Raw genomic sequence first — 15,351 nt, forward strand, 5'->3', positions numbered from 1 at the left:
TTTAGAGTGCCAGGAATCCAACCTCCCATCTCTGTGCATGTGCTCTACCGACTGTGCTAAGGCTCTGGCCCCAGACACGGGACAATTATTGGAAAGAGCTTTTTAATCTCTGAAGGGATAAGATTGGATTACCAAACCAGCCATTCCTTGGAAACTCACTTTAGTATCAAAGTGAAAAGGAAAAACTAACAAAAAGTGCTGTTAAAGAAGATTAGGCCAAAGTTTTTCTCTAGTTTAGGGGTGGCGAACACGCGGCTCCCAGCCAAAATGAATGCGGCTCTTTGCCTCTTATCATTATTTTGTATACTGTGGCTCTTTGCCAAGCTTGGATTTTGTTATGCAGCTTCTGAGGAGGGACCTCTGAGGAGAGATCTCCGATTGTGTATTCCCGCCCCAGGCTGCATCTTCCCGGCTCCCATCCCTCGGAAACAACTGCACAGGGCCAGCGAGCGGGGAGACCCGAGAGTCACAGGTTGTGTCACATCTTGCCGTTAGTTCTTAGTGTGGAGGATGCAGCCATCACACCCTCACCATCACTGCAGGATTTTCACCTTCACTCAAAATGGCAAAATGCAATACGTGTTTAATATATTATTGTTAAAAGTATATGCTTTTGTGTGAGTGTTTGTCTGTTTTGGCAGGTCACTGCATGATGTGGCTCTGACTCTCACAGTTTAAAATTTTGGCTCTCTGTGGCAAACTTGTTCGCCACCTTTGCTCTAGCTAGTAAGCCCTTTTTATGATATTTGTCATTTTTAAATGTCAAAGGAAAAATAAAAATTAGAACTGTGGGGCCAGGGGCCGGAGAGATAGCATGGAGTTAAGGTGTTTGCCTTTCATGCAGGAGGTCATCAGTTTGAATCCCGGCGCCCCATATGGTCCCCCGTGCCTGCCAGGAGCTATTTCTGAGCAGAGAGCCAGGAGTAACCCCTGAGCACTGCCGGGTGTGGCCCAAAAACCAAAAAAAAAAAAAAAAAAAAAAAAGAACTGTGGGGCCAGAAAGATACAAAGAGGGGAAGGCATTTGCCTTGCATGTGGCAGACTCAATCTCATTCTCAGCCTCCATATGGTCCCCGAGTCTGTCAGAAATGATGCCTGAGTGCAGTCAGGAGTAGATCTGGAGAAGAGCTGGATTAACTCAAGTGGTCCAAAAACTTTAAAACAAAAACTAGAATGGACATGATTTCCACCCCCCTTCAATCTCTAATGAAATGAATCTTTTCTACTTATAATTATGCCTGATACACTAATACACAAAAGTTGCAAGCGTATTTATAGCATGTTTCTAATTGGATTTAAAAACTATACTACATAGACATGAAATATGCTCACTAAAAATATTCTGCATGTCACCAACTATTAAAGTGTTGATTCCTAGGAAATGAGGTTAGGAGTTTAAAAATATATTATTTGAGAAAGTTTGCAAAAGAAAAAGGAAAAATTTGCATATTATTTTTGTAACCTAAAATCAAAATTTGTCCAAGTCCTGTGCTATAGACAGCTTTTCTTTTCTTTCCCATTTCGTAGGACTGTGGATAAATAGTGAAACTGAACAGTGTAAAATCCCACACAAAATAAAGTGTCAATGAATCTGCTCACTCTCTTTCAAGGCTTCAATCGGGCTCCAGGGAACCCAGTTCTACACAAAGCTGCCTGTAGCTGTGCTCTCAAGACCCATCCCCTCTGCCACATTCAAACTGTGCCTTCCTCTTTCCTCTTCCCGTCTACACAGTGTATGTATATAAAGCAACCCAATCTAAGCGGAACCTGAACACAACAGCACTTTTCTACACCAAGACACCAAACAGACACAGCTGCAAATGCAGCTGAAGTTCACACAAAGCTCTTCTCCCCGCTTCATCTGCATAAAGTAGGGAGGTGGAGTGGGAAAGAGGAAAAGATGGAAAAGGATAAAAGAAACCTCCATCTCCACTGCCAAAGATCGAAATACCAGCTAAGACTTGAAGCCTCTAACTGCAAGCAAGGCCTTGACACTGAAGCAAAAAATCATACCCCCTTTTGAAAAGTTTCAGGTCGGTTACCTAACTTTCACCTTCAAAAGTCAAGTCAAAAAAGTCCCAAATGGGGGGCTGGAGAGACAGCATGGAGCAATTTCTTTTTTTTTTTTTTTGGTTTTTGGGCCACACCCTGTGACGCTCAGGGGTTACTCCTGGCTATGCGCTCAGAAGTTGCTCCTGGCTTCTTGGGGGGACCATATGGGATGCCGGGGGATCGAACCGCGGTCCGTCCTAGGCTAGCGGTCCGTCCTAGGCTAGCGCAGGCAAGGCAGGCACCTTACCTCCAGCGCCACCGCCCGGCCCCAGCATGGAGCAATTTCTGAGCAGAGAGCCAGGAGTAAACCCTGAGCACTGCCGGGTGTGACACCCCCCCCCCAAAAAAAAGTCCCAAATGGGGGCTGGAGTGATAGCACAGCGGTAAGGCGTTTGCCTTGCATGCAGCCGATCCAACAGAAGGTGGTTCAAATCATGGCGTTCCATATGGTTCCCCAAACCAGAAGCGATTTCTGAGTGCAGAGCCAGGAGTAACCCAAGCGTCACTAGGTGTGTCACAAAAACCAAGGGAAAAAAATAAATAAATAAAAAGGACAGAACCAAGGGCCAAAGTAGGTAAGGTGTTTGCCTTGCACAAAGCCAACCTGGGACAGACCCGGGTTCGATCCCTGGCATCCCATATGGTCCTCTGAGCCTGCCAGGAGAGATTTCTGAGCGCAGAGCCAGGAGTAACCTGAGCGCCGCTGCAGGGTGTGGCCTCCCTGCCACCAAAAAAAGTCCCAAATGAACATATCAATTCCTTCTCATGGCTGAGAAAACAGCAAGCCAACAAGCAACTCGGAGCCTCTATGTGTGATTCTGGAGGAAAAAGACCAAACTGTAAGCTGGCTAACACTGGTACAAAACTTGTCATTCTGTCTTGTGGCAATTAGTTTGATTCCCCAGGCTATGTGTTGTCTTTGATTCAGCACTAGACCTGCTTTCGGTCTGGCTTTCTTAATATCAAATAAAACTTCCCTAGAATAAAGATGTATGCCTAACAATAGATTCAATCATTTGTGACAGGTAGCACAGATTCATTACTATTAATACACACGCACACACACAAATCAAGTGACACACAATTTCCCTACGGTTATAAATTTATTTTTGGCTCTTTCTTACTTTGTCACAAAGTACAACCTACTCTTCTAAACCTACACGAAAATATCCTACTGACAATACCTTTAACACTACCTAGAAAACTTGATCATTTTAATATCACTTTCATTTGCAGACAGCCTGATCCAAATCATCATAATCTCGGAGATTACCCAAACACCAGTTTCCCTTAGTCTAACTATGCCACTTTACAATATTTGATCAGAGTAGACAGGATGATGCTGGAGAAGTTGTAGAGGAAGATCACTAGTTCTCTGCTCAAAGTCCTGCATTCTACATTTTAATCAGAGTACAATAGGGAGTTCAATCATTCAGTTATCATTGTCTGACTGGATTGTCTCACCTCCTCCTACCCACCATCCGCTTAAGTTTCCAAACACGTCAATCAGACACCAGCAACAACTATTTACAGTGCCTAGAAGCACTTGCCCAATTGCTAGTTTTACAATAAGGTTCAGTCAGATGCAAGCTCTATGATTTGAAAACATCAGGGCTGAAAAGATGGCTTGGAGAAATGGGAAACATAGCTGGAGCCCCCAATTCAATCACTGGTACTGTCTACTTGCAAGGGCATGAGCACTAAATTCTTCCACATTCAGGGTTAGTTGGCATGGGTAGGGCAATGCGGCAATGCAAGGGGTAAGACCTCATAATATTTAAAAAAGATTGTAAAACACAAATGGCAATGCATTTGGCAGGCTCCAGGCCCCCTAGCTTTAATCAAGTAGTTTCAGCTCCTCAATCCTCACCTGAAATTTATTCTCTTGGCTAACAGTTAATAGTTGTTTGACTTTTTTTTTTGGGGGGGGGGTGGTTGTGGGGCCACACCTGGCAGTGCTCAGGGGTTACTCTTGGCTCTTCGCTCAGAAATCTCTTGTGGCAGGCTCCGGGGAACATGAGATGAAGGGGACTGAACCCGAGTACGTCATGGGTGGTCCAAGTGCAAGGCAAACGTCCTACCACTGTGCTATTGCTCTGGCCCCTATCTGCTTGACTCTTAAGCTGCTTTTTTGCTTGACTGAAGCCTGGGGTTGTGAGCATATCACCATCATCCTCACCTGAACTGTAATCTATACTCCTTTATATAGTTCCCTTGGCATACTCTAGATTCCAAAACTACATTCCTTCAAGTATTAGTAGGGGGCTGAAGCTATAGTATAGTTGGTAAGGTGTTTGCCTGCATGCTGCCAACCGCGGTTCAATCTCTGACATCCCATGATCCCTCAAGCCTGCTAGGAGTAAGTCTTGAGCTCTGACAGGTGTGCACCTCCTCCCGCCCAAAAAAGTATTAGTACTTTCTGAGTACTTTTACTCTGAGCTCTAATTGTAGCTGTATTCAGAATCAGGTAAGTTTCTAGTAAAAATTGGTAACAAAGCAAGTCTTTTGAGGCTGGTCCAATGGGAGTGGTTTATCAGAATTTATTAACGTTAGTTTCACAAAAGTTGGTATATAACTCCCCCACTGCTCAATTTGATGCAAAAAAAAAAAAAAAAAAGAAGTCTTTTGAGGAGCTGGAGAGATAGCATGGAGGTAAGGCATTTGCCTTTCATGCAGAAGGTTATTGGTTCGAATCCTGACATCCCATATGGTCCCCAAGCCTGCAAGGAGCGATTTCTAAGCCTGGAGCCAGGAGTAACCCCTGAGGGCTGCCGGGTGTGACCCAAAAACCAAAAGAAAAAAAGTCTTTTGAGGGGCCGGAGAGATAGCATGGAGGCAGGGTGTTTGCCTTGCATGCAAAAGGACGGTGGTTCAAATCCCGGCATCCCATAGGGTCCCCCGAGCCTGCCAGGAGTGATTTCAGAGCATAGAACCAGGAGTAACCTGAGCGCTGCTGGGTGTGACCCCAAAACAACCACCACCACCACCACAACAACAACAAAAAGAAAAACCCAAAGAAGTCTTTTGGGGGGGAGGGCTGCAAAAATAGTATAGCAGGTAGGATACTTACCTTGCACATGGTCAACCTGGATTTGATCACTGGAACCCCAGATGGTCTGAATCCACCACGAGTGAAACCAGAGTACAGAGCTAGTAGTAATATCCCCCACCTTCAGCACTACTGGGTGTGGTTCATGCCCTCACAAAAAGAATTCTCTTTTTCACACTCCTTTGTTGCTGGATGTCAAATCCAAGGCAAAGCGTGTACCCTACTAGTCGGCTATATCCCTGACCTTGAACATTCAATTTCTAGAGCTTGATATGTAACAGAAAAACCAAAATATAAGTTAAGGTCTAGATAAATGGTTTCAGAGTATTTCTTTTTCTCATGTTGGAGGTAAAGTTCTGTGCTGGATTACTAAACCACATTCTCAAGCCCATAGTCTCCTTTCTTTAATCTATACTAGCGGAAGTTCCTTTTGAAAGTGCAAAATGGAAAGGGTTTGAAAAAGTTGGGTTTTTTTTTTTTTAAGATATGAATAAAGGGGTCAAAATAGGTTATCCCTGATTTTATAAAACTTACACTTTGGGGCTGGAGAGATAGCATGGAGGTAAGGCGTTTGCCTTTCATGCAGGAGGTCATCGGTTCGAATCCCGGCGCCCCATATGGTCCCCTGTGCCTGTCAGGAGCAATTTCTGAGCCTGGAGCCAGGAATAACCCCTGAGCACTGCCAGGTGTGACCCAAAAAAACCAAAAAAAAAAAAAAAAAAAACTTACACTTTAAGAAAAGTTTAGTGCATACATTCAATGACTAAAATCCAACTATAAACATTTTTGTAACCATAGAGCTTAAACAAATTACAAAAAAAGGGCTTAAGATCTTAATCTCACTCTGCAAAAAAAGGGCATTTAATTGTTAAAAACTTCCATTTAATATACCACAAATATTACTGTGAAAGATTTGTAATTCACATTGGTCACAATAAAAATTATTAAAAAAAAAACCTCCCATGGGGCCGGGTAGGTGGCGCTGGAGGTAAGGTGCCTGCCTTGCAAGCGCTAGCCAAGGAAGGACCGCGGTTCGATCCCCCAGCGTCCCATATGGTCCCCCCAAGCCAGGGGCGATTTCTGAGCACATAGCCAGGAGTAACCCCTGAGCGTCAAACGGGTGTGGCCCAAAAACCAAAAAAAAAAAAAAAAAAAAAAAAAACCTCCCATATACACCCATACCCCTCCCAAAAAAACCAACCTCCCATATACAATTAAAAAACAAAACCCAAACCCCTTTTCCCCCCGTCCCTACTTACAGCTTCTTTCTCTCTGTCCATGATAGTTTCCAGCTCTTCGAAATGTCGAAGTTTGATCTCCAGTTTCTTCATTTGTGTCTCAACCAGAAGAGCTACCAGAGATTTGATCTTTCGTTCTTCGACAGCAGCCAGATGCTAAGGGCAAAACATTAAATTGTTTAAATATTTATCCCCACCCAAAAGAAACAAAATGTAGAAATTGCCGTTCAATCTGGGACTTTTGCAATTGAAGACTCCAGGAAAAAGGTAGGTTGAAAAAAGATGACACTTCGATAAAGTGGATGAGTACCTGAGGAATACTGATCTTTACACTCATCCCCCCTCTTTTTTTGTTTTGTTTTGGTTTTTTTTTTGGGTCACACCCGGCAGCGCTCAGGGGTTACTCCTGGCTCTACGCTAAGAAATCGCTCCTGGCAGGCTTGGGGGACCCTATGGGATGCCGGGATTCAAACCGCTGTCCTTTCATATGCAGGCAAACGCTCTACCTCCATGCTATCTCTCCAGCCCCCACACTCACCCTTTTAACTGTCCCTCTGCTCACTATCCTCACCTCCCTTTCAACTGCTCAGGAGCAGAGCAGAGATCTCCCTCAGTGACCAAGACATATACAAAGTCTGTGTCTTCTTGTTAACCAGTAGAACTAATTGTCTACAGAGGATAGAGCGAATAGCACTTTATTCCTACTTTGAGGATGGGGTCCAGAGTAAGAAAAATACAGATAACTCCTATTCATGCTTCTTAACAACTCAGCAGCACAAGGAATTTGGCAAAGAAAAAAAAAAAATAGAACCCATGTTTGGTCAATGCTCTGAATAAATTTAAAGGACTAATCTCAACTTTTATCAGACATAAGGCATAAAGTCTGCCATCAATAAACTTGCAAGACTATTTTATTCGCTATTAATTCTGCCAAAATAATTAACTTATGCAGAATTTGTGTGCTTATTTTGCTGGCATAACTTTTTTGGGGAGGAGGGAAATAATAATGGCCTGCTTGTTTGAATGATCTCTACACTGTTTTGAAAAGTTGGTGCATGGACCAGAACTTATCTACAGGTGTAAAAAGGTTGAAAACCACTATTCTGTTGTGTGTGTGTGTTTTTTAAGTATAAAAAGAAAAAATATTATTATAGGTTTCTGGAAACAAAACTCATAGACAACACTAAGGAAAAAACCTTATTTTTTCACCATTCCAACAAATAGTTGAAAAGAGAAACAAAATTTTATGGACACTCACCTGTAAAAATTTTCAGAATTATAAGCAAAAGACGACACTGAGCAGTTCTTAAGTAATAAATCAACAACTACTAATGCTCAGAACTGCCTCTACTAAATCAACGTACATCAAAACCATCAAAAGCCAAGGCTGGAGAGATAAAGTCAACAGACTGGAGCACATGAATATAGGAGGGAGTCCCTGGGTTAAATACTGGCACTACCAAAAGCAACCCCAATAGCACTGTGCTAAGAGTAGCTCACAAATACCACTGTATGTGAACTGACACCAAACTAAAAGCCCAGAAGGTTACATTAAGATTATAAATTCTATGCAATGCTCTCAATGGAAGGTGTTATGTCATATATTTTAAAATAAAAACATGAAAGTTAAGAGCAATAGTAAAATAAGGCTTTTGCCTTGTATATGATTGACCCAGGTTCAATCCCTGGCATTCAGCAAGCACTGCCAGGATAGATTGCTGAGTGCAAAGCTAGAAGTAACCCCTGAGCATCACTGTGTGTGGAAAACAAAACAAAACAAAAAAAAAATCATCTGCTACCTTGGTATGCTACAGTCCTCGAAGAGTAACTGCTGACCTTATTCACTGGCTTTGGCCCTCATGGCACCGTCAGATAATAGTCACCTGATTAGTGGCAAGCACTATATCAATCTAGAGTTCCTTAATGAAAGAGAAGATGTAAAATTTGCGTGAAATGCTGTCAGTCATCCAGGTTACTTTGGGAAAGTGGGTATGAGGCATTTTCATTTAAAGATAAATCAAAGTTTCTGCCCAACTGTCCATCTTGACAAACTGTAGACATTGGTCAGACATCAGTTAAACATTGAACAGACACAGGTTAATGCTGCCAAAAACAAAACTGGGGCCTGGAGAGATAGCACAGCGGCGTTTGCCTTGCAAGCAGCCGATCCAGGACCAAAGGTGGTTGGTTCGAATCCTGGTGTCCCATATGGTCTCTCGTGCCCACCAGGAGCTATTTCTGAGCAGACAGCCAGGAGTAACCCCTGAGTAACAAAAACAAACAAACAAAAAAAAATCCAAAATAAAAAAACCAAAAAAAAAAAAAACTGGAGCAGCTCCTACTATTGATGTGCTGCGATTAGGCTACTACAAAGTTCTGGGGAAAGAAAAGCTCCCGAAGCAATCCGTCATTGTGAAAGTCAAATTCTTCAACTAAAGAGCTGAGGAAAACATTAAGGGAGTGGGAGGGGTATGTGTTCTCATGGTTTGAAGTTACCTAAAGGAAAGTTCATTAGAGGGGAAAGGAGGAGGAAGAGGAAGAAAGAGGAGGGAAATAATAAACAAGTAGAAATAAACATGAAAGTTTAGAAAGTAGGGGCCGAAGAGATAGCACGGAGGTAGAACGTTTGCCTTGCATGCAAAAGGACGATGGTTCTAATCTTGGAGAAGATTAGTAATGCTATTAATTCTTAGATTTATTTTATAAAAATGTGTAAAATTTTGTCATTGACAATTTTTGTGGAAATTCAGCAAGAACTTTGGACACCTCATACATAATATCAAGAAATATGCCAAAAGAGATCAGTAAGTTAAAAATAAATAAAAAATGTTGGCAGGGGGAGGGGAGAGGACATCCACAGGAGGGAGTGAATAGAAAGTATAGGAGTTAAGTTGCGTGCTGGTTCTGATTTGATCCTCAACACCACTGATGGCCCCCATCCCTGGAAGAAATGATCTCAGCAGAGTCAGGATTAACCCAAAAGCATTGCTGTATGTGGCCCCTTTATGAAGATCTGAAGCAAAATGTGGCTTTGGAAAGTTAAGAACTCCAGTTTAAAACACATAAGTGTTTTCAGAAAGAAAAATAAAAACAAAACAAATTACAAACAAAATTCTTATTTGCATCAAACTTTTCAAAAGAAAACATTGCTTTTGGGGGCCAAGAACATAAAGTAGCATAGTGCAACACCTTGCAGGCATAAGGCCCAATATTTGATTCCTTAAACTAACTCCAGCAAATAAGAAAAAAAGGGGCCGGAGAGATAGCATGGAGGTAAGGCGTTTGCCTTTCATGCAGAAGGTCATTGGTTCGAATCCTGACATCCCATATGGTCCCCCGAGCCTGCCAGAAGTGATTTCTGAGCATGGAGCCAGGAGTAACCTCTGAGCGCTGCCGGGTGTGACCCAAAAAAAAAAAACAAAAAAAACCAAAACAAACAAAAAAAGTGGGTTTTTGAAGATAAAGGCAGATTTTTTCAAACTCTTTAAGTATAATTTCAAGTACAACAATTTAAGTTCATTAAGGAAATTCAAATAGTTTAGAAGCAAACTAAGAACACTACCTTTCTTTTTTCCCTCTCCCTCCCTTCCTTCCTTTTCTTTCTGGTTCACACCTGGTGGTACTCGGGTTACTCCAGGTTCTGCACTCTGAAGTTCTTCCTGGCACTGCTCAGGGGCCCATATGCATGCTGGGGATCAAACCCAGGTCAACTGTGTGTAAGACAGGCACCCTACCTGCTGTACTCTCTTCGGTGATAAAGTTTACATCTTATACCTTGTAAGTTCAAGGGGTGAGAATCAAAATGTCAAAAAGAGAAACATGAAATTGATAATGTCAAGATGTTTTTAAGACTGGCCTTATTTTATGTATGGCTACAGACAGCCTAAATAGATGCATGAACATATTTTTAAAAATTTCAACATTACAAGGTATTGGAGGTCACTCTCACCCTAACTGCACTGGGTAAGACTCCAACAACAACAAAAATTAAGTAAATTGGAAAACAGCTGGCATTTAAAAACTATCTTTTTTTGGAAGTTTGAAACAATAACACAGTGGGTAGGGTGCTTGCCTTGCAACACACTGACGGGTTCAATTCCTGGCAATCCATATGATCTCCCCTAAGCCGCCAGAAGTAATTCCTGAGTGCAAAGTCAGGAGAAACCCCTGAAGACCACTAAATGTGGCCCAAAAATAAAGAATTATTTTTATAACCACAGTGTCCTGTGTCCTCATAAAAAGCCACATTCTGGGAGGTTTAGAAACTGTACAGTGGGGGCCAGAGAGATTGCATGGAGGTAGGGCATTTGCCTTGCATGCAGGAAGATGGTGGTTCAAATCCCGGCATCTCATATGTCCCCTGAGCCTGCCAGGAGCAACCCAAAAAACAAACAAACAAAAACAAAAACAAAAACAAAAAAAACAAAACAAAAAACAAACCAAAAAAAAGAAGCTGTACAGTGGACTTGGCACTTGTCTTGTACTTGGTTGCCATGGGTTTGGTCCCTAGCAACCTTTATTATTCTCCAAACCTACAAGGAGTAATCCCTGAGCACTGCTGTGTATGGCCCCAAAACAAAAAGAAGTAATTTCTATGTCCAGAGCCAGGAGTAACCCCTGATCACTGGCTGGGTGTAGCCCCAAAACCATAAAAAAAGACCAAAACAAAAACAACTACAACAACAAATCCTGGTATGAGTACAGCGAGCAGGGCAATTGTCTTGAATGCAATCTCAATCCCCAGTATTCCAGAGTAATTCCAAAAGTAATTCTGAAGCTCAGAATGGCCAGAAACAAGTCAATGGTGGTAGAAATGTTGCAATTGGTGAAGGGGGGGTGTGTGTTCTTTTTATGATTGAAACCAAACTAGAAACATGTTTTAATCATGGTGCTAAAATAAAAACAAACAAAAAAAAGTCAATAAAAAGAGATAAATCTTTGTTCCAAAATGTACATTTGCCATTTTAGGATATCTGGATGTGATATAGTATAATAGATATAAGGAAATATATTTGTAGTCATAAGAAAACGTGATCTCTGCTCTCTCTGGGGGTGGTGTTGGTGGTGGATCCTAATGTTGAAAAACAAACATGTCCTTCCCAATTTCGGTGACTTCTAGCTTAATCAAGCATTAATTCTGGACTTTTTCTTTTATATAACCTGAAATACCCAAATGGATAGGTTCCAGGGCACTCCGTCGAGGGTGACCCTCCTCTTACCCACAAACTTCTTCATGTTGATTAGTCCAAAGCCTGCCAGTGCCAAACAAAATGAAAAAAAAAAAAAAATGGGGTGATACAAGAGCCCCTGCCCCTCAAATGGTAAGAGAAAGGGAAAGAAAGCATGCCTACACTATCTGTTTTGGAGCTAGATCTAGAACCTCTCATTACCATTCCATGTCAGAGTGTGACAATTAAAATGTATCAAGGAAAACTCTTAATAACAAAGCTGTTTATAGATACAGAACAACAAAAAGAGAATAAGAGAAAACTTAGATTGCATAGATAAGCTGTACTAATTACAGTAATCCAAGCGAATTTCTTACCCTCTAATTACTGTGTAGTACAAAAATGATTATGTGTGTGGTAAAATGTGTCAGATCCAGCTGTAGAGGCACTGAATAGTTCATGTGTGCCAAGTCATGGATCAAGAGGTCTGTATCACACAAATTAGCAGGAAATACAGAAGTTTTGAAATATAAGATTTTACAAGTTACTAGAAATGAAAATGAGTAATGATAAGAGAATGAAATTCGGTGACCTGGGGGCTGGAGATATAGCATGGAGGTAAGGCATTTGCCTTGCATGCAGAAGGACAGTGGTTCGAATCCCAGCACCCCAATCGGTCGGTCCACTGTGCCTGCCAGGAGGGATTTCTGAGCATAGAGTCAGGAGTAACCCCTGAGTGCTACTGGGTGTGACCCAAAACAAACAAACAAAAACCAATAAAGAAATTCGGTGACCTGGAAATGAAATGGTCTTTTGGATACTTTCAAATTTTGTACAGATCCCTAGGAGATACATTGGCGTCTAAAAATGGTTTCTTTGTAGTGACAGTTATGGCGCAGTTTAAGTACAGCTGCCCAAAGGTGCTCAGAGACAGAGCTATGAGGCTGGAGGAACACATCATGAAGCATTCATATGACCTTGTGGATAACCTGCCATTCAAGTCCCTTTTCTGGCATGTTCCAAGAAACATGCAGAATACAGAGAGGGAAAGATGAGAGAAAGGCCCATGCTATTTGACAGGACAGAGAGCACAGAAAAGTCTAGCTGGAAACAAGAATGGGCTGCCAGCAAGAGAAACCAAAACTAACCCTAAAAACCAAGTCAAAGAAGATCTGAGGTTGCATTTTACAACTAGAGAGAAACAGCTGTGACAAATGGCTCACAAAGGAAGGATCTTGGCCTGGCCTCCAACTCCTTGTTTATAAAATGACAAAATGTGCTGAAGATATACACATTAGATTTGTAAGATCCCTGTAATGGTCCAAAGAAAATAAAAAGGAGAAATAATCAATTTGGTGAATATATCAATATTTGCTTAAACAATAGTATACTCAAAAGCTCAGAAATGGGAGCTAGTAGAGAAAATATCCAAGAACCATGCAGAGGGGGCTTGAGCAATACCCACAGCAGGCAGGACATTTGCCTGACTCCGATTCCCAGCATACCATACAGTCTTCAGAGCTTGCCAGGAGTGATTTCTGAGCACAGAGCCAGGAGTAACCTGAAAGTCATTGGATGTGTCCCCAAATCAGAAACAAAGCAAAAATAACCATGAAGATCAGAAGGTATTTATTGAAGGGACTGATGAGTATGAGTACACAGGATAGAGCTACATACTGTAATAATCACAATCAACTAGGATCTCTGTGTGGACTATTATGCCTGTGATCTTTGGAGTCCCCAGCACCACAACTACGATGACCACCACCACATCCCACCCCTGTACTTTTGTTAAATGGGTGGGCACTCAAAAACAAACAAACAAACAAAACAAAACAGCTGTTTGGGGTAAGAAACAACAAACTTTATCCCCCTGCTTACTCCCAGTGGTTAGAGTGCCAAGAGATGGCTCAGTAACCACAGCACCAGCCATGCAAGCAAGAGGACTAGTTCAATTTCCAGTGCTTCCAAACACACAAAGCATGATCCTTGTAACTCCATTGTCTGAGATCTCCAGCACTACAAGCTATTTCCAGTTACACCACAATTACAACCTGCTCTAGTACTGGAACAAAATGATTATTTGAGTATAACAGTCAGTAATGTGACTCCTGAAAAGGATATCTGAGAACAAATGAAGTGTGCGGAACGAGAGAAAGAGAGCTCAACGAGCTGGAGCACAACTCTGTTTTGGGGTCATAGACGCGTATCTGAGGAACCACTATTTGCTGTGCTCAGGGTTCACTCCTGGTGTTGCTCAGAGGGGCATAAGTGGTACCCATACATCTGTACATCACACATCTGTAAAATCACTTTACTTTTTCAACTTTTCTGAGTTAATTAGCAGAAGTAGCTTTAATTACATCAACCCTGACCCTCAGGTGATTTATGTTCATAAAAGTGGCTGGGAATGCAACACAGAGGAAAAGCTTGGCTGACTCAGTAAGATTCAAGAAGCTGCTCAACGCCGTCTGGCCAAAATGCACTTTTTCCCATGACTGTCTGTAAACCAAGCCCAAAAACAAAACACAAAAATCTTAAAGTATGTGGCCCTCAGTACCCCCAACCAAGTATGTGAACACTAAATATGTATGGTCCCTGGTCACTGCAACAATGTCAACAGAATGAGAAGTAGGCATAAAAGCAGTCATTTGTGGATGCTATCAATCATGTGGAAAAGTAGCTCATAGTTGCTGAATGGTCTGAGAAAATTCAAGACCCTGTCATTACCAATGGCTCAAAAACAGCGCAAAATAATTAGGTATGCTTTAGTAACTACTGGTCTAACTGTGGTATAATGGAAGGTATAGTTCTGAGGGTAAAATGGAAAAAGAATGAAAAGATTTTTAAAAACTCAACACATAATGCCTGGAGTGCTCTAAAATGTCAAATTAACACAAAGCAAGGAAATAACATTCTTCTTCTCTTAAATATGCTGTGAAGCCAATACTATGTTATAAATAGAGAAAGCCACCCCCAGAAAAGCTGGCAAATTCAAAAAGAAAAAAGAGCTATTTTAGGTTCCCTCTCTCTCCCCTCAGTCTGCTAAGAGAAGGGTGAAGTATTTATACGAGGAAACAAGATTTTTTATCTTAAAAACTGCAAATATTTCAACCCAATAGTTAATTGGAACAATGGTCCAAGACAAGTTCTGAAGCCAAATCAAGAGTCTTTCCATTCTACCTTCAGTCACCACAGACTTTCCAAGGCTAAATGATCGGTCACAAGGAGTCGCCCCTTAGGATTAAGTCTACCATACCTACCATATTCCTCTGGCCTGAACATTTCTTTTTCTTTTAATTTTCTAGCAGAGGTCATAAAATTTCGAAGTTATGCATGACTAGAAGGGGATGCTATTTAAGCACAGTCCTGCCCTTTGAGTACAAGGCTCTTTTGTACTAAATTTCCCCAATAACTTATCAACAACGTGATCATTCACTCCTGGCTTACAAGAGCACTGGCAAAGGGGTGTCAAACACAAACCTTGGCTTTGGTCGCAGCCGAGGCAAGAGCAGCTGCTGCGGCTGTAGCGACATTTCCTTCAGAAATTTCATGTTCCACTTTCTTCTTTCCAATATCACTTTCCCTTTCTTTACAACTCTCAGTGAGTTCTTTGTTTTCTTCGGTCTCCTTTTCTTCTGGGGAAAAACAAACAAGTCAGTTTCACTAAGCCATCTTCTCATCTCCTTCACACGATGAGCTAGGACGAATACAATAGAGACTCAATATAGTTTTCTTTCTTTCTTTTTTTTTTTTTGTTTGTTTTTTGGGTCACACCCAGCAACGCTCAGGGGTTGCTCCTGGCTCTATATTCAGAAATCGCCCCTGGCAGGCACAGGGAACC

General features: G+C 41.7%; 1 protein-coding gene across 1 annotated transcript in view; it reads right to left on the minus strand.

The window, feature by feature from the left end:
- SMARCC1 (SWI/SNF related, matrix associated, actin dependent regulator of chromatin subfamily c member 1) overlaps window positions 1–15,351 on the minus strand; it is a 125,838-nt gene that overhangs the window by 21,062 nt on the left and 89,425 nt on the right. Inside the window, exons 24-25 of the mRNA XM_049777334.1 lie at window positions 14,991–15,145; window positions 6,361–6,495 (exon numbers count right to left, since the gene is read on the minus strand). Coding sequence (XP_049633291.1) covers window positions 6,361–6,495; window positions 14,991–15,145 — 290 coding nt within the window. The remainder of the gene's footprint in view (window positions 1–6,360; window positions 6,496–14,990; window positions 15,146–15,351) is intronic.

The sequence above is a fragment of the Suncus etruscus genome, chromosome 7, assembly GCF_024139225.1.
Source record: "Suncus etruscus isolate mSunEtr1 chromosome 7, mSunEtr1.pri.cur, whole genome shotgun sequence".
NCBI classification, from domain to species: domain Eukaryota; kingdom Metazoa; phylum Chordata; class Mammalia; order Eulipotyphla; family Soricidae; genus Suncus; species Suncus etruscus.